At 43.4% G+C, this 26026-nt stretch overlaps 1 protein-coding gene across 1 annotated transcript; it reads left to right on the top strand.

The window, feature by feature from the left end:
* The first annotated feature begins 4299 nt into the window (after window positions 1–4299).
* SNX31 (sorting nexin 31) lies at window positions 4300–25641 on the top strand. The gene is made up of 14 exons (XM_035125481.2): window positions 4300–4473; window positions 5889–5963; window positions 9342–9456; window positions 10614–10678; window positions 15471–15581; window positions 16055–16145; window positions 16606–16693; window positions 17005–17074; window positions 19597–19689; window positions 21166–21369; window positions 21911–22009; window positions 22902–22979; window positions 23805–23861; window positions 24866–25641. The coding sequence occupies exons 1-14, from the start codon at window positions 4408–4410 to the stop codon at window positions 24962–24964; spliced, it is 1311 nt and encodes a 436-aa protein (XP_034981372.1). The 5' UTR covers window positions 4300–4407; the 3' UTR covers window positions 24965–25641.
* Window positions 25642–26026: the final 385 nt, after the last annotated feature.

Genomic DNA, 26026 nt, shown 5'->3' on the forward strand with positions numbered 1-26026 from the left:
TAAAGTATAAACCACCATTAAAAATAATGCAATGTAGCTTTTTTCATTCAGATAGCTGCACTATCTGGTCCAAGTGGACCCTGGAAGTTAGAAATCCTGCTGAGTCTTTCTCTAATTATGGCAGTTTCACCAGGAATTCCTCATAAACTTGGAAGCCTACCTGCTGAGCCTCTTGAGTTTTGTACCAAATGCTGCATTCTGCATTTCTTATGACTGCATGGAACTGCAGAATATACACAGACCTAAGCAGAGGAATATAGGGGCACGGGTAGTGCTGTGGTCTAAACCACTGAGCCTAGGGCTTGCCGATCAGAAGGTTGGTGGTTTGAATCCCCGCAACAGGGTGAGCTCAGTCCCTGCTCCTGCCAACCTAGCAGTTTGAAAGCATGTCAAAGTGCAAGTAGGTACCTTTCCGGCAAAAAGGTAAACGGCGTTTCCGTGCGCTGCTCTGGTTTTCCACATGACCCAGAAGCTGTACACCGGCTCCCTCGGCCAGTAAAGCGAGATGAGCGCCGCAACCCCAGAGTTGTCTGCCACTGGACCTAACAGTCAGGGTCCCTTTACCTTTAAGCAGAGGAATTAACTAAGGTTGTGTATGCGCTGCTATTTACTCTGGTCCCCAGTGTGCTCCCACTGGAGGGGTCTGAAGCCATGTGGCAGAGTTGGGTACTATGATGCTCTGTGAGAGGCAAGCCCGCCCCCCAGCCCTTGTGCTGCCTTCCCAATGGCAGGGAAGGAGGTGCAAGAAGGTGCAAGGGTTCTGGCAGCGTCCTGGAGCCCTCCCAGCCCTTTTCCAAAGCTGGAAAAGCACTAACTAGGCTTTGGAAAGGAACCTGTCAACCCTTACACCTCCTTCCCAAAGCTCTGTACTTCCTAGGCTTTTAAGATGGTGCTGCCTCAGCTCAGCACTCAGTGCATGTGCACCAGTCGCCCAGCCCTACATCCACCTCTGGGTTAGCTGCAATGCATAGTTTCTTGAGACACACTGCTGTTTGATGTGTCCCTCCTCAAACCAGCTTCCATCTGATTTGAAAATGTCAGCCAACGTTCACTGCAGTTCGGCTGAGGTGTGTACACTTGAGATAGCCACTGCACATGTGCAGATCACGGCTGCATGCACAAAGTTGCTTTGGGGGTGGGTTCAGGTGTGGGGAAAGCAAATGGGTAATATGCACCAGGTGGAGACATTCCCAACCCCTTTCTGGTGTGTACAGCAACATGCAAATGCCACTTGAAACTTGAGTGGAGGGAAATGACCTTGCTGTGTTTCAAACCACTAATGTGCGCATAGCCTAACAAGTGAAGAAGAAGGAGACATCTCTGATGCTACCAGGCTGAATGTAGTTTTAAATTCAGAAAGAAATACAGAATTTTAGAGGAAGGAACGATTTCAATACCTACAAGGTGAGAGCAAAAAAAAGCATGTCCTAACAATGCCTGTGTGATTGGCATTGTACTCCATTGTGCATCAAACAGAGATCAAACCCGGACAGGCAATAAGGGTGTGTACAATGTCCAACAACACACACACTCTCTCTATATATATCACAAAATTGCACAGCCTGCTTGGACAAGTAATGGAATGTGGTTAAGCAAGGGGGGGGGGAAGTATCTTACATCCTCATCACAAACAATGGCCTAAGCTCAAGGATGCCACTCCTGCAACCACAGTCCATGTTACATTTAACAAATATGATGGACATGTACTGCAGCTGGTGAGGGGTTCAACGGTTGTGTTTTACAGGCCTTTAACAGCCACCTTACACAGAAATTAAAATGGTCACTTCATCCACTATGGATGCTCAGGACAACGACAGCATGTTCAGGACAGCACACAGAAGAATAAATGGTGGAAGAACATCAATTCAGAAAAAAAGTTAAAACAACAGAAATGTATGCAGGGAAGTGGTTTATTAGGCCAAATGCATGTTGATAAAAGTTTTCAGGCGTGAAACAAAATGGTAGACAGAATCAATATCCAGCTGAAAATAGGATACATAAAGCACACTAGGGTCAGTCTGTCTACAATTTTGTCTCATGATTCCCCTGAAGAAGTCCTTTGTCAAGATGTGTTGAGCATAATAAACCACCTCCCTGTGTACCAGACAGTCTCAACTCTCTGTTTTTGTTCCCTTGCTGAATTTCCGTCCTGCAGCTTTTAAAGACCCAGGAACAAAAGGTGATAACCTTACTATCTCTATATAATCTAAATGAGCCCAGGAATGTAGGAAACTGCCTTATACTGACACAGACTGTTATTGGTCCATGCACCTCATTACTAGTTTCTTAGAAGTCAAGGCTGACCCAAGACATTTTACTGCCCAAGGGAAACTTTGCTGTTAGACTCCAACTCTCATCAGTCCAAGTCTGCCTGGTCAGGGATGATGAAACTTATATTCTAAAATATCAGGAGGGTCACAGGTTCCATGCCCATGGCTTGAGTGTTAGATAAGAGAGAACTTGTTTCCTGCGCATTCGTCCTTGTGTGCAGAGATTAGATGATGTTGGCTGTTTAATGACCATTCATGTGAATTTGGTTGTGGGGTCAATAGGATGTTGCATCAAAGCAAGTGCTAATCCAACTTCCCAGTGCAATTTCCAATTGCTTTCATTTCAAAAAAAGTACAATTTTGGTGGTGGGGGGAGGGAGCAGGTTTGTTGTGCAAGAGCTCCTCACAACCCAATTTGTGTGTCCTGAATTTGCTGGTATCTGATTGAATTCCACCCAGAAATAGGGACAGTCTTGAAGCACCCACACTTTCTCAATTGAACCTGCCACAGACACAAGGCTGTTGTTGTAAGGATAAAATGGATGGGGCAGAACCATAGCGCCATGCCTTGAGCAGGTTCTGTCCCCACATGGGACTCCTGCATTGAACTAGATGATACTCGGTGTCCCTTCCAATTCAAAAATTCTATAATTCTATGAGCAACTCACAGGGACTGATTAAGACCTTTAGAGGCCCATAGCACTTAAAAGATTTGGGTGCCTCCATGTAGATCTAATTCAAAATATTAACAATAATAAACCGTAAAATATTGTCTTCTGCAATCACTTTATAAAGTTCAGCATGACTGAATCTTGTTTTTGCATTTTTTGCTGCACTGAACCTATGATGCACATATTGTGGGAACCTTTACCTGTGGAACCTGTTCAGCTGTACCACATGGTCTGTGGAAATTTTCCAGCAATGTGGTGCCCCCCTTCCCTTGACGCCCTAATGAAGCATGTGCTTCATTATTTTGCTTAATGCCGTGATTCCCAATGTGGGGCACACACACCACAGGGGCATAGCTGCCAAGTTTTCGCTTTTCTCGCGAGGAAGCCTATTCAGCATAAGGGAAAATCCCTGTAAAAAAGGGATAACTTGCCAGCTATGTACAGGGGGGCAATTTGATTTTTAAGGGCGGCAATTCGAGAATTGAGTTATTAACTGTTCACTTTTTGAATAATAAGAACTACAGTACAGTATATGTCACGGGGGCGGGTGTGTGTCAGGATTTTAGAGATGCTTAGGTAGGGCATAGCCACAAAAAGGTTGGGAACCACTGACCTAATGGCTAACGCAGCCCTGGCACTTTGGAGGAAAGGCAGGATATAAATGTACTAAATGGATAAAAAGGATAGATTAGCAAATTCTTCCGTGGGAGGCTTCATAAAATGAGGCAATGCCGGTTTTACGTATAAGCTAAACAAGCTACAGTTTAGAGCTCCACTCTCTTGGGACCCCCACAAAAATTTAAAGGAAAAAAATGGATGTACATTTCCAAAATATAAGATTAAAAAATAAAATAAAACCTACATACAGCAACAGTGTTTTGTGTTGTGTAGGCTCATATGATGTAAGTAATGAGCCCCACCTTCTACCTAAAATATTCCAACACAAAAAACAGCTACAATTTGTTGTTGACAAAGGACAGCTGGACATAGAAAGGGCCCGTTACCTTCAGTAGCTTAAGGCCTCATCAAACCTAAATCCGGCCCTGCAACAAGGGGGTCATCACTTGCTCAGGCTACTCTCATCTTTCCAACCTAAAATCCAATATACACCGTGTAGTAATGCCTTTTGGGTAGTGGTGAGGGCTCCCCTACCCCGGTTTGTTTTTCTCAAGAAGGGAAACCAAGCCAGAGCCAAGAGATTTCCCTGGCCCGGCCACCCCACGACCTCCACCTGCTGCTGTTGCTACGCCTCGCCTCGCCTGCTGCTGCTCCCCGCCCTCCGGAGGGAGGAGACAGCCGCGTCCCGGCTCCGCCATCACGTGGGAAAAACAAATGCTCCCGCGGCCGCCCTGCCCCATTTGCACAGCCTGGCCACCAGGCACGCGGCGGGGTCTGGGCTGCTGGCGAGGCGGCGCGCGCCTGCTCTCCGTCTCCCTCGCGCCGCCGCCGCCGCCGGCACCGGCACCATGAAGATGCACTTCAGCATCCCTCTCTCCGAAGAGCTGCTGGAGAAGTTTGGCGGCCGCTATGTGGTGAAGTAGCGAGGAAGCGGGAGGGATGGATGGAGGGCGGGTGGGCGACCGTAGTAGCCGCGCTTGCGGTGAGGAGGAGGGCGGGTTAGAGAGGCGCGCGCCTGTGCTCTGTGTGTGTGTGTGTGGAAGTAGCGAGGCGGCGGAGACCCGCCGCGTCTGCACCAGACGCTGCAAGCGCCACTTTGCCCGCAAGTTGGCAGGAGCCGCGCCTTTTTTTGCCCAGCGCTGCGCGCGCTGAAGAAACGCAACCGAGGAGGGCAAGAGGCGCGCACCTGACGCGGGTTAAGAGCCGCCTTGCATCATTCGCCTTTCCCTGCGGGGCTGCTTGTTGTGGGGCGCGGTGGGGAGGGTCTGAGGGGGGAGGTGGAGGGGGGGTTCCACAGGAGAGCGTGGATTTGGCTGTCCGTTGCAGGCAGTTGGTTGAGGGATCCATCCGCTTCGTTTGGCGCTGAGGTTGGGGGGTGCTTTATGCGCAGCTGAGGTGGGGGAAATGGGGCGTGTGTGTATGCGACGGGAGGAGGCGGAGGGTTGCGTGGCATGTGGGGTGGGGGTGGGTGGGATGCACAGCCTCTATGTGAAAGGAATTGGGAGTGGGGAGTGATTCCCAGAGGCAAATAACCTGAATAGTGTCTGTAGGAAAGGAGGGTGGGCTTTGCGGGAGTAAAGAATTGGAGGGGTCTGTGCCTGCATGGCACAGATTGGTACTGATGCGCCAGGAAAGAGAAGCATTTGAGAGCGTAGAATGTGGTTGGCACGTGGTTTCACGGGGTTGGGGGGAGTGTGTGTGTGTAAGAAAAAGGAGGGGGGCAGGCTCAGACTATACAACGGCCAAAAAGAAGGGGGAAATATAAAACGCTGCTGTGCCCTTCTTCTCAAGTAAACTGCGGAGATTCTCGCCCTATATTTGAAGAAATTACGGTTGCTTATGTTCATTTGTATTAAGCACCCCATTGCAATACCCGAAATGATCAAATGATTTGGAGCGACCAGTCTTTTAAAATATGATACATCTGGCAAGCTTAGGGTAGGCAGAGACCTTCATATACACCCTTTAATGCTCTCTCAAAGTGCATTATTTCCCCAAAAGAATCCTGGGAACTGTAGTTGGTTGATGTTGCTGGGGATTGCAGCTCTGTTAGGGGGTTCTTTGGGGGACATAATGTACTTTAAATGTACTTGGGGACAGCATGGGAATGAATAGCAGTGTGATGAGAATTGTGAGTCTATTGTAGGGTGAGGAGGCGTGGTGGGTGTGCCGTCATATGGGAGGATGTCCTGGTCTGGGGAATTTGCAGGATCTGCATGAGAAGAATTGTGGGGCTCTATGCAAGAAAGTTTGAAATGCAGATAATTATAGGAAGTGATAAATTCCCCTCTCCCAAGAGGATTTATTTAGAGAATCTGTGTATTTTCAGCTGTACTCCGTGTATCTCGAAGGCTTCCTTTTCTGCAAGGTGCGTTACAGTCAGTTGCACCACTGGAATGAACAGGTAAGATGTTCCGGTTCATTGGTCACCTTCCCCTTTCGCTTATCGCTGCTCCTTTTTCATGTTCTGCCAGAAAACATTTCTTCAGAGGATATGTTTTACATGGAAGTGGGATACATTCTACAGACTCCAGCCCTTGTTCAATCTACTTTGTATTTTACTAAAGTCCTGAGATCTACCAGCTGGAGCAAGGTACAAAAGATTTGCACTTAGAATGAAAGAATATGGTGCCTCTGAGCTACTGCTGTGTACAGGGTTTTATTCTGAGTTCCAGAACTGAGATGAATGCAGTTTTCCCACGTAAAAACCAATCCCTAGTTATTCCAAGTTTTGTTCATTTCTGCAGTCTTAATTTTTTCTAAGTGTTCATTTTGTTATTGCTATAGCTACGCAATTGGGAGTCAGAAATCATTGTGGTCTACCACAAATCACCCGGAGATCTTCCAGTAGATCATGATCTGCCTTCCGCCCATCCCTGTTCTCTGATGTTCATTGATTTGTGAGCGGAGAGTGTCATCTAAATTTAGGAACATATGGTTCTAATGTTTAGGTTCGATAGGTAGATATGTAAATGTTTCCTTTGTTCAGAGCACTTGATATCCATCTGAATTTTTACACGAATGAATGAGAATATCTGCATGCTAGCAGTTTCTTGTCAAATGAAACTTTGTGTGTGTGCCCCTCAAAAGTGTTTAATTACCGTACATTTCTGCTCTCCCTTCATGCACTTGGGGAACATTCCCCAAGAATATTCTCAGAATTAGAAATAGATAATTAGTTTTGCCTTTCCAAGTACAAAGGTCAAGGACAGTAAGTATTAGGCAGTATGCAGCCAATACTTCTTAAGAGCAAATAATACCAGCACATGTGCAGTGCTAATTGTTCCAATGAAAAGGTGGGTGGTGGGTAGGAGTTATAAATATAAATGTGCATGGAAGAGCTTTGCTGCAGAGGGGGAAATTCAAAACTCAGGGCTCTGACAAGGTAAATTCATAGCGTCAATAGGCATTGCGTATCTGTCTTGCAGTCTTAAGTGATTGGATACTATTTCCCCCTGGGAACGAGTTCTGTAAAGGGGCAAGGGATTTCTGATTTGCAGCAGCTTGTCCAAACTACAGTTCCCACGATACTTAAAGGGGAAGCTGTGAGAGTTATACAGGTAGGAAACGTACAAAGGTTTTTGTAATTGGATGTGCCCTCTGTGTTCTAGTAGTTTATTTTGTAATTCACTGGCGAAGTTGAATTTTAGAATGCTAGTTATCACTTTTAAAGGTAAAGGGACCCCTACAGCGGGAAGGTAAACGGCATTTCTGTGTGCTGCTCTGGTTTGCCAGAAGCTGATTTGTAATGCTGGCCACATGACCTGGAAGCTGTACGCTGGCTCCCTCGACCAATAATGCAAGATGAGCGCCGCAACCCCAGAGTCGGTCACGACTGGACCTAATGGTCAGGGGTCCCTTTACCTTTACAATTTTGATAACTTGTCAGGGCTATATCCCCAAAGGTGGCATATAAATAATTTTCATAATAAATCTCTAAGGCTGGAACAATATGGACATACGGTATTTGTTAATTTATAGCTAAAGCAAAGCATATACAGTCGTGCCTTGGAAGTTGAACGCCTTGTAGGTCGAACATATTGGCTCCTGAACACCGCAAACCCGGAAGTTCTGGTTTGCGAACGTTCTTTGGAACCCGGACATCCGACACAGGTTCTGCAGCTTCCAGTTGGCTGCAGAAGCTTTCTGCAGCCAATTGGAAGCCATGCCTTGGTTTCCGAACGTTTTGCAAGTTGAACGAACTTCCAGAATGGATTCCATTCAACTTCCGGGGTACGACTGTAATTTAAGATAATAGCCTGCATTCTACTTCAACTGACTAAAAAATGCCAGAGCTTAGGAACATGGTTGTTTTGAATAGAATGTAAGGATGGAGAGGAAAGTTCCACTTAGACTAGATCCATATAAATTAATGGACCTAATCATAGCCATTGACTTCATTGGGTATACTCTTGAGTAGAACTTACATTGGATGTATCGCAATATGTCCAGTGTTTGGACTAGAGTGACTTCAGTGTCATAACATGGACTGAACTGTGGTGGATCTCTCAGGCTTAATGTCAGGATAGCAGGTATATGTTTCAGGGCAAGTCAAAGTAAAAAAGCAAGGGGAAAAGTCATGTAGAGTTGAAGTAAAGTTTCTTTTCTCTCTCGTTCCTCTCTGCTGATTTTTTGCTTACTCAGATTCCCCATTAAAGGCTTAAGGTTTCTTCTTTTAATCCCAACTGGCATTAGTGAATATCCAAAAAGCTATGAAAGGAGAACTGAGTAACATTGAGAAGAACAGGTTTCTCTCATTTTTCAGGTGCCTTTAACAGGTGGGAACACCTTGTAACCAGCAATATGAAATAAACTATGTCAAATACCTTCCCTGGGCATGAGAGACAATGGCCTCTCAGTGTTTATCTGTCAGAAAAATCAGATTGTGTTAGCCACCAGCACCCAGCTTCAGTGTTCTTGTCAGAAAGATGCTATCACTGATAACAGATTCCTAGCGTACCCCCATCAGAAAAATCCAGGTAACCATATTGCATGACGTCCATGAACATTATTACAACAGCCTTCTTATATTTGAACCATGTGAGGCACCTGCATTCTGTTGTTGTAATACTCTGGCTCTAGTAAAAGCTCCCAGAGTGGCCCTCTATACACTGGCTGTAAAAACAAACAAACAAAAATCAGGAAAAAGGAGTTAGATAAAGTCACTATAAATTGTTGTGGTGATTTGGAGGTTTAATTTGAAATCAGGCTGGATTTAAGTTCCTTGGTGTTTCTGGCGACCTCTCTCTTGCATCATGGATGTTGGGTCATATTATGATCTGTATTGTTTTAACTGGTACGGTTGCTACGGGGTTGTCATGGCCTTTGGCTAGAACAGCAAACTGATACTGATTGATTGAAATGGAGAACCATAACAGTGAATTACTAGTAACTGTATGGTAATGTAGAACACCAGGCATAAGTTAAAAGTTTACTAAAATTAGTAGTCCCTAACGTGTTTTACACACAACAGCTCATAATTAAGCCACCGTGTAAGAGTTGGATGTATTCTGAACTGAAAGGAAGAAAGAAAACATAAAATGCATCTGATTATCCTGGGAATTTCCATTAAAAGGGTTCAGTAAAAATCGTACATCTATGCTGATAAAAAGAGCAATGCGTTAGAACATGAGTTGTCGATTCTCCTTCTCCAGATTCATAGGATCGTTTAGCCCCTTGTATTTCAAGAATGTAAGAATTGCTTTGCTCTTCCAGTCCAGCAAGTCTGTCATTCTTGTCTCTAACAAGTAAAGTGCTCTATTCAGTTGCCCTGTCTTTTCAGTTAAGGCGGGTCTTTGGGAAAGGTGTGCCTGCGTTCCCTCCAAAATTCTACCTCGCAATGACGAAGTCAATGGCTGATGAAAGGAGAGCTCAACTTGAACAATATCTACAGAATGGTACAGTGAATCCTTAATATACACACACACACGTCAATAGTGGTTCATGACACATGGTGCAAATGTAAATTTTATACAGGTACATGATTTCATCGGATCATAAACTGTTAGATGGTATCATCTGTTCTCATGGGCTAAGCATGTTTATTTAGCCCCAAACTATTTATTACAGATGCTGGTCTATCTTGTTCTTTAAAACCTTCACTAAATAAAGGCTGCACAGTATTGTTATTTCCTCATATTAGCCAATGGCCTCCAGGCCAACTTTCCAAAAGCACCACCGCTACAATTCAAATTGATATATAATGAGAGTTGCATCTGATGCCGTGCACAAGAGAGAGGATCCCCCTGTTTCCTCCTCACCCATTACGGTGTAGGCCTCAGTTGGGGACTCTCAGGAAAGGCATAGGATTTGGAGTGAATGGATGCAGTGAGAGGGAAGATTGGGGGGAAATGGGGGGAAGCAGCTTGCCGGAATGGACTCTTTTACCCTTGGGCAGGGGGAACTGGAGGGTTCAGGAGGGATGGGGATAGGAAATGCCCCTTGTTTGAGCTGAATTGGATACAGTGTGGTGTAGAGGTTAAGAGATTTAGACCAGGAGACCAGGGTTCAAAACCCCACTTGGCTGTGAAGGTCACTGGGTGACCTTGGGCCAGTCATTGCCTCTCAGCCTAACGTACCTTACAAGGTAGTCGTGGGGATTGAATGAGAATTTATTTATGCCACCTTGAGCTCCTTGGAGAAAAAGATGGGATATAAACATTAAAAATATTAAAAAGCCCAATAGCTAAATTAAATCTTTTCCTAACTCCTTACTTAATAATGAAAGGGTAAGGAGAAAATGTGGTCATCTAAAGCATTGTGTATGTTGATTTATAAGCCTTTTCATCAGGACCTTATGAAATGTGATGATCATTATTCCTGAAAGCCATTCTACGCAATCCTTTCTGGTTCCTCCAATGTGCTATTTTAAAAAATCCACATTCAATAATACACACTTAATAATTATTTTCTACTGTGTTTGTCTTGAATATGCATGTACTGCCCTCATAACTATATTGTTAGTTTCCCTTTCAGTCATAAAATGACTGAAAGCTTACATATATAGATAATCCTTTAAGCTGTCGGTCCTGATTTTTGTGCTTTTGTTTTTCAGTGTCGATTGATCCTAGTATTACGAACAGCGATGTCTTTATTAGTTTCTTTAGGAAATTGCAGCAGGTAATTTTGCTCTCTGCACCTTATTCTGTCTTAAAACGAACTGAAAAATCAGCTTGTTTTTAGAAAGTAACAAATGGGCCCTGGGACAAAATACCATAGCGTGGACTTCTCTTTTGTTAGGAAGCCATGACCATATCCAGGGGACTCCGTTCCATTCATCCTTCCCTCTTAGTTTTCCTTCCTTTCCTTCCCACTTCCAACAATTGGCCATCATTCCAACTGAGCATGCTCAGTTCTCCTTGCAATGTTTTGGCTCCACCCCCTTTCCTATAGGGCCCACCCACCCCCCACTTTCTTTTTGTACTTCTGCAAACCTTAAGGGTTCCCTCAAGGCTGCTGCTGCTGCCTCCTCCTCCTCATGCTTGGATGGTGGTGTTTTGACCTACACTTGGAGTTTGATATTAGTGTGCAGGATAAATAGATCCTTACTGCTCAACTTTGCCTACTTCGCTGCATTAGCTACCAAGTTGGCAATAGTTGCAATTTGATATAAGCTGATCTGTTTAAAAGCTAATGCTATTCTCATGCCCCTAATGTTTTTGGTTGGGATTTTTTTAAGTGTGGCAAAAGGGTTTGCTTATGTTATTTATGTTGAGGAAAGATCTGATGCCTTTCTGGTCACTAGATGATTCCCAGAAAACGCTGTGAGCACTTTTTTTAAAAAAAAAAGAAAGCATGCTCCTTGGGACTTGGCTTCAAGAAAATAGCTTTGGGTTATGTCGGGACAAGAAACGATAAGTGTGTTGATGTGAAAATGTCAACATCTTTTTATCTTGTAATGGTGGCGACAGCTGCAGTCTGGCACGTACTTCCAGAGTGTTGCAACTTGAACTTCTAGCCTCTCTGCCTATATTCTACTTAGTAGAAACAGTGTGAATATGGTGTATGATCATGGAGCTGCAGTGTCCTAAGGCCTTGCAAGGTTGGAAAGATGATGGCAGAGTTTAGTTTCAGTAATTTTCTCAATATTTTCTGGCCCTCAGTTAAAATCATGCCATTTTAGTAACACAGATAGCAAGGACATTTAAATGATGTTCATTTTATTAGTATGGCATAAGTGTTCGTGGACTAGAGCCCACTTCAATCAGATGCATGAAGTGTTATATTCAGGGCACCTCCAGATCACATTAAGTATTGATCTTGGTTTGCTTGTACAAAACTTACAATTATGTCCAGTCTTCATTCAGCATTCATTCTGATTTGCTTGCAAGCTGTCCTTGTGTCTTCTCGTTAATAATTTTTTCATTCTGTACATTCAATGCATTTCCCCATCACTTTCCAAACTGCAAAAAGTCAGGTTGTTGTTTTTTAAAACGACATTTGTTGCATAACAGAGAACTGCAGCCCTCCAGATGTCATTGGGAATACAGTACCAACTATATCAATAACCATAGGCCATGTTGGCTAGGGCTGATGGGATTTGGAGTCATATAACATCTGTAGATCCTTAGTTCCTCAATCCTGCTCTAAGGGAACAACCATTTAATCTCCTTTAAGTGCACAAACCCATAGTTCTGGTATGCACTTGAATTGATAACATAAGTGATAAGTCTCCTAACATTTAATTAAATGTAGTGGGAAGTGAAAACAGTGTCCTTACCTCGTTCATGTCCAAATGGAATTAAATTTCATTATTGGTTTCGGCTCAGCAGTTTTGTACTGGAGCCTCCCCCCCCCAAACACACTTTAATATTCTGTAGGAGAAAACAACTTTCAGGCCTGCAGCAGTGTACCCATGTTGTATATGGCTTCCAAATAAAGTAACTCCCAAGTTTTTACTACTTTCATTTCTCTGTGTAGTTCATGAACATCACAAATGTGAGATTGTACTTTACTCAAGCTGTTCCCATGCCCAACCCAGATCTTTTGTCCAGGAATGTGATCCATGCACAAGACGAGCCATGCAATAGAATCCCTAGTTAGCATTCCTTCCACCAAATGCCGGTGGGCTAGCTGGTGTGGCAATGGTCCATTATGATGCCAAACACATAGCCTAAATCTCAATATGTCATTTTTTTCAGTAGGAGAGATGATTTATGGGAAGGACCATAAATTATGTGTGAACAGCAAGTGTCCATTGTATTTCACTATGTACTTGTAATTGCATTTATAAAACAGCAATTGAAGGCTAAGTAAACATTGTCCAAGCATGAAAGATTCTAAGCAAATAGCTTTTAATAGAGATGTTCTGATACTCAGTGCTGTTTCCTTGCAAAACATTTTATAGAGGATCCATTATAGGGCCTTTCTGCAATGGCCTGCAAATGAGGAGCTGTAAAACGGCTGAACAAACCTTTTCCTCCCCTCTGTAAAATTTCTACTGGTACAGCATGACCCGAGGACATCCTCCAATTTATTTGTTTTAAGTTGCTGCATAAATGTAGTGGCAATATTTAGCACATTATTTCCCTCCTAGGATTCTTCAGTATTAACACTTGCATGATAAAAAAATTCCTTCAGTAGCACCTTAAAGACCAACTAAGTTTATATTTTGGTATGAGCTTTCGTGTGCATGCACACTTCTTCAGATACACTAGAAACAGAAGTGTCAGACCCTATATATATATACAGGGTCTGACACTTCTGTTTCTAGTGTATCTGAAGAAGTGTGCATGCACACGAAAGCTCATACCAAAATATAAACTTAGTTGGTCTTTAAGGTGCTACTGAAGGAATTTTTTTATTTTGCTTCGACTCAGACCAACACGGCTACCTACCTGTAACTAACACTTGCATGAAATATCCTTGTAAGTGTGACTGTACAGTAGAAGTGACTATTGGTGTGAATTTGATGGTGTAGTGGAAGAGCAAAACAGGAATCTACTGTGATATTCTAAGTACAGAGCAGGGGTCAGCAAACTTTTTCAGCAGGGGGCCGGTCCACTGTCCCTCAGACATTGTGGGGGGCCGGACTACATTTTGAAAAAAAAAATGAACAAATTCCTATGCCCCACAAATAACCAAGAGATGCATTTTAAATAAAAGCACACATTCTACTAATGTAAAAACATGCTGATTCCCGAACCGTTCGCGGGCCGGATTGAGAAGGCAATTGGGCTGCATCCGGCCCCCGGGCCTTAGTTTGGGGACCCCTGGTACAGAGCTTGGTGAAGAGGTTTGCTGATGAAATGGGCTGTGAACATGGCAACACAGATTCAAGCATTCCTCATTTCATGTGGCCACTCTTCATGGGTTGAGGACATCTTTGGCAGTGAAACAGGGCTCTCTTCCTTCAACATCTCCAAGACCATAGAGTGGTGAGGTACTTGGAATCACAGAATTGTGCAGTTGGAATGGACCATGAGGGTCATCTAGCCCAACACCCTGCAACGCAAGACTCTTTTGCCCAGACACATGCATTGGATTGAATTCATGGCATTTTGCATGCAAAACATGTGCTCTACCACTGAGCTACAGCCTATTCCTCATGAGCAGAGCAAACACAGGGAGATAAGCAGTGGATGGTGGAAGACTCGGACCACTCATCACCTGTGTGTACCCCATTTTTTGTTAGAAATTGGACCCCATTGTCACAGTTCTGAGTTTAAGCATCAACTGAATCTGCTGTCATCATCTCTGGTTTAACACCAAGTGCACTTTGCCTCAGGTTAATTCAAGTTCTGCCCATAATGGGGAGAAGGGGAAAATGAATAATCCAGCAGTAACTGGTTTGGAGATTAACACTCTTAACACTTGCAAAAAAAAAAGTAAGGTTCTTTTTTAGCAGTGTGCTAAATGCTTGTTTACAGTGTTCTCGATGCTACCAACATGAGTTTGACCAAACTGGGAGGCAGTGGAAGACAGGAGTGCCTGGTGTGCTCTGGTCCATGAGGTCACGAAGAGTTGGACACGACTAAATGACTAAACAACAACAACAAAATGCTTGTTTAATGGCTATGTGAGGGTCGTGATAATGCCACCTTGTTGGCTAGACCTGAATAGAACTAGCATTGGATACAACCCTTTAGTACATACTAAGGCTGTAATCCAAAGCACATCTTGTAGAAAGTAAACTACTTTGAAAGCAATGAGATAGATGAACTGCCTATAAGGAGAAGCTGCCACCTTTCACTCCTTAATGCTCATAATTAGTTCTAAAAATAGTTGCTTCTCATCATCAGGAGGTTGGACTGGATGGCCCTTGTGGTCTCTTCCAACTCTATGATTCTATGATCATGAAGAGAGATAAGAAATTTGTATGTGTGTGTTTGTAACTAAATGCCTGGGGTCCACAACTATATTTTATTGCAGTGCTGTTGCTTGATTTAAGGTATGCCTTTAATCAATTCGATATAATTAATCAAATCTGCACAAACTTTTATATGAACAGCTGCAATTCAGAAGAAGATAGTTTTTTTCAGATGCTTGCATTCCTGTGTCACAGCGGACCATATCAGAAGAGATATTCCCTCTGCTCTCAGAAGGGTTTGGATCTATAAGCATTTAGATTAAAAATAAACAGTTTAATTCGTGTACTTCTTTAATTGATTAAAAAAATCAATCAACTAAGTGCTGCAGACTTCAACATCTGCTTTTTTAATCTTACCAAAGTCAGTTGCCCATTTTTACGATTTTGGGGATCAAAAACAGGGCTAGAAAACGTGTAGCCCTTCAGATATTTTGGACTACATCTCCTTTCAGCCCCAACCACTGACCATCCATTTCTGACCCAGTTTGCTTAATGATCCGCTGTATTTTTTTCCTGTAGTGAAGAAGCTGGAATCTTCACTTTCAGATAGATGCAAGGACCACATATATAGGCACTCCAATCCCATGTTTTCATGTCTTGCAGGATACATTTAAAATCCAAACGCAACAATCTTTTCTGGATGTTTATCTTGCTGATGGACGGTATCTCAGAATTGATATTCAGACATCGGATACCGCTGAAAGAGTACTAGAGGCAAGTGATTTTTCAAATGTACTTTACAGTATCTCATATGAACCAATTTACAAGCTTGTTGAGCAATACGTTGCTGTTGTGTCCAAATATCTCAAGGAAAGTACTAGCTTAAAAAAACCACTTATTTCTTGGTGGCCAAGCCCAAACGAAATGGAGTAATTTGGACTGAACCAGTGATTCCTGGCAGAATGAACCTGTACAAACACACCCATAGATAGAATCAGCGAGGTAGATATGTAAGAGTCTTTTAAAGCTTATTTTTCATGATGAACAGTTATGAAGAATGTGAAAACCTGCAATATTTCTATTTCATCTCTCTAAACCTCTGTGGGGGAACAGCCACAGATTTATTGGTTGCATTTTTCTAATCCACCCTGATACAAAAGCCATTTTAAAGCATTGTCTTAAACTACGTAACTCCTTCATAATCTTAATGGGAAAGTACCTCTCTTCTCCCCCTGTCCCCCTTCCAGGTTGTATCGTACAAGATTGAGCTTTCAAGAGAATTAATAGGCTATTTCAGCTTGTTCCTTATTCAAGATCACAACAATGGGGAGCTGTCTGGTAAGAGGTGCATTGTTTAGTACATTAGACATTGCATTCACATTCCTTTCTATTTGTGCAGTGTGGGAAAGTTTTATGGGTGACAGCTGTATAGAAGCAACGTTTTGGCTGAACTCTGGTTTTTCCTCTTTGTTTTTGGTTGACTTTAAAACCTAAAACAAAGCCTGTATGTTGCATGGAGACAAACTTTTTTTTATCCTATCATAAAAATGCAAGAACTTTTGGTTTGCTTTTGCTGGAACAACATCCCTTTTATTTCTCTCCTTTTTAAGTTGGAAGAGGTTGGGGTTACTTCACCACAAGTTGTGTGTTTAGCAAGCACATATTAAAATGCATTGCATGAAGGAGACAAATGTGTGCTTTAAAAGATATATATATATTTAAAAGTCACCTTTTTTAAAAAAAAAACAGTTTCAAAAATTACCTCCCGCCTTCCCCCTTTCTTCCCCCTCACCTCTAGTATTGAAAAAACTGGCAGAATTTGAACTTCCCTATGTGAGTCTTCAGAGCATGAAAGAATCGCCTTGTAAGATTGGGATCAGAAAGTGGTAAGCAAGGAAGATGAAGATGTGAATTTAGCAAGATGCACTAAAATATATAAATACTCTGGAGGAAGGGCAGAAATACACATATTTCAGTATCTGAAGAAGTGTGCATGCACACGAAAGCTCATACCAAAATATAAACTTAGTTGGTCTTTAAGGTGCTACTGAAGGAATTTTTTTATTTTGCTTCGACTCAGACCAACACGGCTACCTACCTGTAACATATTTCAGTAGTAGCTCTCATTGTAGATATTTCCCTGGACCAGTGGCTTTGTTTCGTTTAAGCTTTCCATTTCCCTCTCCCTGTTGGACAGGTACATGGACCCATCCCTTGATAAAATGCTTATGAATTGCAGAACTTCAGTGAACTTACTTTATATACAGGTAAGGCTTTTGCATGTGCAGGTGAGTTCCTTCTAGGAAAGCACTACTTCTGAAATACTATTATGAAAAGAAACTGACTTCTTGTTGTGTTTAAAAGTAGGCTTTCATGAACAAGCAGAGCTTCTTAACTCCCATTCATCAATGCTATCTGATGCACAGTATATAACAAAATAGGTGTGCCTAAGGATCAGGCTGGCCCAACTAGATGTAAGAGTGATAGATCTGGGTTTAAACCACATCACAGGGGGTTGTTCATAGCAAAAGGGCTGTAAATATTCCTCATAGATTACTTCCCCGTGGCTTCTTTCTCTCCCTCCCAGGCATTAGGATATTACTGAAACTGACGTGAGCCTGGCTGGGAGGAAATGTAGGAATTTAAGAAACTTCCTTATACCAAGTCAAACCATTGGTCCATCTACGGTAGCTCAGTATGGCCAACACTGACTGGCAGCTGCTCTACAGGTTTTCAGGCAGGAATTCATCCTAGCCCTTCCTGGAGAACACTGTGGATTGAAACCATGATCTTTGGCATGCAAAACATGTGCTCTACCGCTACAGCTCATTCCGCAGTGGGTGGCGGAAGACTTGAACCCCTCATCACCTGTGTGTACCCCATTTGTTGTTTACAATCGTACAGTTGTCACAGATCTGAGTTTAAGCATCAGCTGAATCTGCTGCCATCATCTCTGGTTTAACCCCAAGTGAACTTTGCCACAGGTCACTTCAAGTTCTGCCCATAATGTGGGGAAGGGAGGAAATGGGTAATCCAGCAGTAACTGGTTTAGAGATTAGCACTCTAATACTTGCCCCCCCCCCCAAAAAAGGTAAGAGTTTTTAGCACCATGCTAAATGCTTGCTTAATAGTTGTGTGAGAGTCATGATATGCCACCATGTTGGGTTGAAATTAAATAAATTGGTGCTTGCAATGCATGTTACAGCTGTTTTTTATATCACAGTTCTATCATGAGAGGTATTTGAACTGCAGTTAGGGTTGCCAGACTCAATAGAGCAGTGTTTCTCAACCTTTTTTGGGCCACGGCACACTTGTTCCGTGAAAAAAATCACGAGGCACACCACCATTAAAAAAAGTTTAAAAAGTTAACTCTGTGCCGCCCTATATTATAATCATGACTGTAAGAAACACTTGCCAAATATTGCTTTCCGGCGGGTCAGCGCTGCCGAGTTCTTAAAAGATCCGGGTTTCTGATCCACCCCACCCGACCCCGCCGTCCCGTAAGCACCGCCCGCCCCGCCCGGCCTCTCGCCGCTTCCCCGCCTGCCCTCAGCCTAAAAAAGCAAAGCGGGGCAAAGTGTTGAGGGTAGTGCTGCATACCGGGTGGCGTCTCGGTCTGCCTCGCTGCTTTGAAACCGCGACTGCTCCTTCCCTGCGTTTTTCTCCTCTCTTTTTCCCTCTTTTTCTTCCCCCCTCCTCCCCACCTTCCTTCTTTCTTCCTCCCTTTTCCCTCGCTTCTCTTTCCCTCCCTTCTCTTTCCCGCCGCCCCCGGCGGCCACGTCAGTGCCAGGGAACCTCGGAAAGCAGGACGGGCTTTCTCTCGGCTCTCACTCGCTCGCTCTGTGCCGTTAGAACGCCGGCTGGGTAAAGCGCGCGCGCCTCTTCAAAATGCCATTGACTGCGCGCGGCAGTGGAGGTCGCCCGGCGACAGTGCGTGCGCACGCTTTCTCACGCAGAACGGCAGTTAGCCGCATGCTCGAGAGAAGCCGGAGTGCACCCGGTGGATAAGGGGCGGAGCCTTGTTGGCCCATGGCCAGTTGCCCGGAGCCGTGGCAAAGGTGCAAAAGAGCCACATGCGGCTCCGGAGCTGCGGGTTGCCGACCCCTGGTCTGTGGAAACTAGAAGGGGCAAAGAAATAGGACGCCCAGGGAGGTGGAGTTTGCAGCTGCAAAATCGCCCTTCTAGTCGCTGCACGTCACGGCACACCAGCCAGCCTCTCGCGGCACACTAGTGTGCCGCGGAACAGCGGTTGAGAAACGCTGCAATAGAGGACAGGACTTCTGTGCCTTTAATTGCCCTGCTCTCTTTTGAGTCTGGAAACCTTAAAGAGAAACCAGCAAACCCTTTGTTTAATTTCCAAGCAAAGGGTCTGCTGGTTTCTCTTTAAGGTTTCTAGACTCAAAAGAGAGCAGGGCAATTAAAGGCACAGAAGTCCTGTCCTCTATTGAATCTGGCAACCCTAGCTGCAGTAATGCAGACAGTTGAACTAGCAACTGTGTAGCTTCTTGCAGCCTAGTAGTACCTGGTGGCCATGGTGGGACTCTAGGGTTGCAGGATCCTATTGCCACAATTTCTTTGCAAAGTCATGTTGATTATGCTGCTTCAGAGAACTGTGCTCCACCATTCTTGTGCCCATTCTGCCATGTCAGAGCGACCTGATCCCACATGGAACACCAGGACTGGCAATTTGAGGAGCTCATTGGCCTGGTGGTTTGGCTGCTAAGACTCTTATGTCAGGGATAACAATGTATCAGAGACTTTAATACGTACCTTTTTTTCTCTTTTTAAGGTTCTGCAGGAAATGGAGAAGAACTGGATCAAGCCTACAGACGGACAGATGCAGAAGCTTCAAATGCTACAGAAAGCGCCTAACAAAATGAAGGTAATACAGCGTTTTAACCTTTTTAGGGTGCTTGCTGTGATGCAAAGATGCCAGAGAGAGCATCTGCTTATAAAGGCTTGCTGTGTTCTTCAGCTCTGCCAAGGATTTTTTATTTTATTCTGTAAGCAGAAGAATCTTCTATCCTCTCCTTGTGCCCCACCCCACCCCAGTTTGCTCAAGCTGGACCCCCCAACAGAGTGGCTTGCCCAGGGGTCTCTGGGAGAGATGAGGATAGGAAACTCTTTCTATTAATCCAAGCCCAGCTGCACAAAAAATTAGTCTCCATTTAACAAAATTTGTCCAGATGTGTTAGATTCTGTTGATGCTGTTCATGAAAATCAGCTGAGGCCCATCTAAAGTTTGGATGAGCATTAACTTCCCATGCATACCACAAATCATGTGTTAGGAGGGAAGGAAGATGAGCTCAGATGAGCTCTCTTGCCTGCATCAAAGCTATTGCAAAGGTTTCTCTCTGGCAAACTCAGACTGGCTTCTACCCGTCTGGCTTTTCCTTTAAGCTCTTCCTGCAGAGTCAGGAGATGAGATGTGAGATTGGCCTAGAGAAGGGAAAGAGCAGACCTAGAGACCCAGACCCCTTCCCTTCTGATCTGATCTGATCTTTCAACCCCAGTATACTCTATATTAGCACCTCCAGCTCTCCCTCCATAGACAGAATGCCTGCTGCGGTATTTAATTATTTCATGGGTGAAAATGCAGTTTGTTGTAAGCATACAAAGAGAGGCAACAGAGAAATAATAATTCAGTTTTGCAGAATTTCCTGTAGCATTTGTACAATGACAAACTTCTAGACATGCAAAGCAGGAGTATAGCCTGCAGATCACTTGCTACAAGATTAGAACAACTCTTATAGAGTGCTCCAGATTTAAGTGGATGAGACCTGGAGACTTGTTCCAATCAACACTGCTCATGTGGAATTTTTCTCGCCCAAGTAGACTTCCCCTTCCTCCTCTTCTCCCTGTGCACCCTCAAAATGCGCTCTGGGGGATCTTCCAGCCCTCTGGAACAGATTTTGAGGGTGCACTGCAAAGGAAAAGAGGAAGAAGTTCCACGATGCTAGCAGAACAGCAGTGTTGAGTACTGCCTTTCTTCTCACGGTCCAACCCCTTTAAGCTACTGCTGTGCCCGAAGACTTTGGAAAGGAATTACTGATAAAAGCTAATAGTGTCGGGTGTTCCATCTGCACTGCCATACACATTTTTTTCCAGCGTGTTAATCATTCCCCACCTGACATTGACATGTATATTTTCAAATGAGCACTAGGACAATTCCTGCATTGATTTTATATGTGAGACGTGACACGCCGTGTGTTGGAGGGGGAGGGGGCGTATCCAGATAACAACAGAGTCCTTGGCTTTCGGTCACTTGCTGAAGTTGCTAGCCCTCAGTACCTTCCTGCATCCTGTGGTACAGTATATAACCCACTGTTGTCCTCCAGTTTCTGTTTCTCTTGCACAGTTTTTAGAGCTGGCTCAGGAGGTCCAGCACTACGGATACATTAAACTCGCTCCTTGCTCCTGTGACTATCCTGAAGCAGGCTGTACTGCTGCTATTCATGTGGGAAATAATGAGATTAGCTGCTGCATAAAGTTGCCTAGCAACCAGATCAAAGAGGTCAGCTTCAAGATCAACAGGGTGAGGTGCTGGCAGGTCACATTTCTAGTAAGTACCTTGTGAGCAACTTCACTACTTAACCACACTGTTTCATGCTAACTTCCTTGTGCTGGATTCTCCTTTAAACTTGAGTCTCATGAGAAAAAAAATCCCTAAATGGGAGGGCCTGCCTTGTAAGCAATAACACAAATTCTAAGTTTAGATTGCCTTTATGCACCTTTCTTGCTGCACATACACATGTTAGGAAGAAGTTGCTCATTGTTAACATTCTGTGTTCCAACTATCATCAACTTCTGCAGTCTTGCCTTACTTCAGATTCCTCTAAGCACTCTCCTCTGACCTAGGAGAAAGCGATACTGTAGCTGCATGTAGAAAACAAGGGATGAAAGTTCTGCTGAGAGTGAACCCACTGAAGTTAGTGGGCATTTCTAACTTGCATGCAACAATTTTAGTGGGTCTTCTCTAAAAAACATTGGAGATATCCTCTGAATATTAGTGTAGCGTAGTGCCTAGGCATCAGTATAGGCTGGAGGATCTCTTGACTAATATTACTGCATCTTTCTTTTTTTAAAAAAAAAAAACTACTTAGGGATCTGTTACAGGCCAAGGCCTTGACCAATTCCTGGAGCTCAGGTTTGAGTACAACGATTCTGACACCTGGAGATGGATTGCCTTTAACACAAAGCAGGTTTGTATTACATAATACAAACGTAATGTACATAAAGTACATAAAAGGAGAAGCCTGAAGAGTGAACAACCATGTGCTGTGTGCCTGCTGAAATTGCAGCACCAAAGTTCAGAGGGAATTCTTTCTTAGCAGTTAGAGAACCTCCTTTGAAGGTGCATTTCCCAATGGAGGAAATCCCTAGGTCCATCTGATCCCAGTGGGGCTTTCTGCCCAAGGACATCTGCTTGCAGTGGAATAATCTGGAGCCCACTTCAAGCACCTGACCATTTATTTGTAGCCCTATCCATACCTGACGTCACATATGACATCAGGTATGGCAGGTGGGTGTGGTTTGTGGGTAATAGCCTTACAGGGCAAATTGGTACTCGTGTAAGGCCTAATTAGGTCTGTGGGCCAGAGGTTCCCTGCCCCCGACCTAACCCATTGCAGGCAACAGCTCAACAAGGCCTTACCCGGACATCTTCCTTCATTTTGCTAATGTCAGGGGTTGAAGTTGAGACTCTGTAGATGTAAAGGATGTGCTTTTACAGCCAAGCTGTGTTCATCCCCCCTGCTTTCTTCCACCTAGTATTAAATAGAAAGGGGGAAAAGGTTGCCTTATATCTGTTACTTATGGATGACAATTCACAAGAGGCAATATCCCCCCCCCCAGGCTGTTATATGTTCAGGTTCACATCAGGAAAGGCTTGTTCAGGTTTACTTTCATATGTATGTCCTGAGTAAATTGAATGATATGCCTAGTGGACTGCAATCGGATAGATTAAGCTGGGAGTAAAACAAAACAAAACAAAACATTCAAACCACAGAGCAAGGCTGATGTAGTCTGGAAAGCAGCAATTCTGCATATAAAGTATTTTGTTACTTAAAATCAATATATTTATCCCACATCTAGGCATTTCTCCTAAGCAGCTGCTTAAAAAAGATAATATCGGAGCAGCTGATGACAGCAACCAAAGGTGATCAAGAAATGGTGAGCAAAGTTTGACAATCGAGTTTGCCTGACTGTTGATGTGAGCTTCTTGGCTCTTGCACTGTGGAGTCTGGGTGATTAGAGCAACTGGGACATTGTTTCACCAAACTCAGCCAGCCCCTACCGGCCTTACTTACAACCAATCAGAAGGTGGCTCTGCCTGTTGTTGGCTTGGGTCTGCTGTTGGTCTCCCTGCCTTCTGTCTTGCCGGTCTTGGTGGGCACCAGCCAATACTGGCTCCAGAGATCCTCATTTGACCCACCCTATGGCTGAAATCATATACAGGCTTCAGAGCAAATCCTACTGAGTTCAATGGAACTAGAAAGTACTTCCAAGTAAACATGCATCTGGAATCAAGATGCATACTTTCCATTTTATTAATGGGAGGCCAGGGAACCTAGTGAGAGGGAAGTTTGCTCAACATTTGATCATCAACCTATAGAATGCTACATCCTCTTGGGTAAGGTTCATATATCATATTCAGGGTAACTTTAGCAATGATTTCTTTTTCAGTAGGGGTGAGTATTGTGTGGTATCTGTAGATTCTAGGCTCACCACAGAAATTGGTTCACTGCTTAAAGGAAAAGACCAAAAAACAAACCCATTGCTTTCATCCACTTCTCCACATATAAATGCTACTTGTGCTTGATGTCAATAGAAATTATGTTCACAAGGTCAAAGAGAAATGTGATTAAAATTGCTGATACTATAGTGTATTTGCCAGTGTCTCGCCTGTGTGAATACACTTGAGTTACATGTTGCCTGCCTCTGTGTGTTTATCTTTCTGCCTAGCAATGATCTTTACATTTTATCAATCTGTTTTAGCAGATTGAAGTTCCTGAACCAGGGAAAGCTAAGAAACCAAGCATCCATCCAAGTCAGGTTTGTGAATTAAATCACATAAACTTGGGTGGAGACCTGAGAGGGACTGGGATTGGTTAGGAACCAATTTATAATAAAACAGGGAAAGGGAAGAAGAAAAAGGAGAAAATAGAGAAAAAAAGAAAAAGAGAAGTTGGTTCTTTTGTATAATTTTGACCTGCATTTGAGTTATGTTGATTTGTATTGATTTATGTTGAGTTATGTTGATTTTATGGATAATATGTTTAATATTAAATAAAGATAATTTTAATTGAATTTTTTTTTAAAGGGATTGGTTAGGAAAGGAGATGACTAGGGTCCCTAATGCAAGTTGTGGTTCTCCTCTCCTACCCTTGCCACACATACACAATCTGCAATAAGCGGATGGTGAAGCTGACATGCCTTTCCTGGTGGTTGTGAGGATTACTGAGTTTATTATCGGAAGTGCTCTGTACACATCATAGTGCTATATAAACAGTTACTATCACTGTGCCATAGAGGCTGCCACTGCTTATGTCAGTTCAATACAATTGCTGCAGTACTATAACTAGAATACCTGTTGGACAGCCTTCTGCACACTCCTTCTATCTGGGATGGTCGTCCTCTTCCACCGAGTGCACAGCTTCAGGGGGGATGCACATGGAACAGTGAGGGAGGAAGGGGACACCCGCCTAGCCAGCCGAATCATCCATGGCAATCAATGGGGTGACAGATGTCGCAGCCAGATCGCCCTCACATCCACAGCCTTCTGCAACCTGGTACCCTCCAGATGTTTTGGACTATGACTCGCATATGCTGCCAAAACATCTGTAGGCACTGGGTTGGAGAAAGCAGGATCAAAAACCTTGATAGTTGCTGGCTTTCACAAACCTTTTCCCCCCTGTTACATATCATTAGCATAGCTGCTGGTGGTATTCCCCAACACACAATTAGGTGGTGTTCTACTGGTGTGTGTTTCATGCATTATTGACTAGAGGTTTTTTTGATCTCTCGGTTTAACATATCCTGTATTTGATTCTGTGCAGATATTTCATTCTGGTTTTAAGCCAAGAAAAAAACCGAACGCTAGTAGACCAAATGAGGATGACTGTGTGTTTGAGAAAATATGCGAAGAAGACTTGTGACCTGCACTTCAGATCCTGCTGCCTCTGGATTATTATTTTTTTTAATGAGGAATAGCAAACTTATCACAGCAGTTGTCCTCTGTTTAATAGCAGTCTACATTTTCTAACTCCTCACTTGTTTTTGTTTAAAAAAAAAACATGTTAGCTGCTCCTGGGAACCAGAATTTGTTATAACGGGAAGACTGTAAATATTTTGCACATATATTTCATTTTATTATAAAAAAATGTACAGGACCTTTAAAAAATGGGAAACATATCACTTATATTGGATCAAAGTAACACCTTTTAAAGTCTTTGACATTAAGCAGTTAATCTTTGGCCTCTGGAATGTTTACCATTGTTCTGTTCCACGGGATACAAACACTCTCCCCACAGGTCTTCAGCTTAATGATAAATTACACAATGCCACTGAATTTGTGGTAAGGTCTTCCTATGTACAAAGTACATCATCTTACAATGATCCCTATTTCCCTCCAGTATCTTTTTAAATGCAGATTTTCATCCAACATGCCTTTGATTATCTCCACCCATTCCTGCATCCCAACTGTGCACTGACTACTGGAATAATTACCCTCAGGACTGTTAGGAATGCTCCAGTTTTAACTACCCCAACATAATACAATTTTGGTCTCTTATTGTTGTTGTTGTTAACCTACTATGTTTTGTATGAGGGTTTTTTTAAAAAAAATATGCAAGGTGGGAGATAACTTGTGGTAAACAACCTGTGATTATGTTAAATATAAGCACTGTGAAATTATTATAAATGTCGTTATTCCCCCCACCCCCATACACTTCTTACAAAGCTGAAAATACTATGGACACTGGGTGTCACTACTACAACTCCCGTAATCCCTGGTGATTGGCACCAGATTGGGGAAAGCTACATTAGATCATCCTTTGTCCCTCCACTGCTGAATAGTTGACAAACTCAGGCAACTAATGGAGATGCAAAGTTGGAAAAGTTGTCTTATGGGCTAATCATAGAACTGTAGTTTTGAAAAGGACCCGATGGTCATCTAGTCCAATCCCCTGCAATGAAGGCATCTCAACACATAGCCTGGA

Source organism: Zootoca vivipara, chromosome 8 (assembly GCF_963506605.1).
Source record: "Zootoca vivipara chromosome 8, rZooViv1.1, whole genome shotgun sequence".
Classification (NCBI taxonomy): Eukaryota; Metazoa; Chordata; class Lepidosauria; order Squamata; family Lacertidae; genus Zootoca; species Zootoca vivipara.

What these genes read in the sequence shown, in the direction of transcription:
- SNX31 (XM_035125481.2), top strand. Translation starts at nt 4,408, where the DNA reads ATGAAGATGCACTTCAGCATCCCTCTCTCCGAAGAGCTGCTGGAGAAG. An exon ending in TCTTTAGGAAATTGCAGCAG is followed by an intron (nt 10,679 to 15,470) that starts GTAATTTTGCTC and finishes CATGTCTTGCAG; the next exon opens with GATACATTTAAAATCCAAAC. An exon ending in TTGCCTTTAACACAAAGCAG is followed by an intron (nt 22,010 to 22,901) that starts GTTTGTATTACA and finishes TCCCACATCTAG; the next exon opens with GCATTTCTCCTAAGCAGCTG.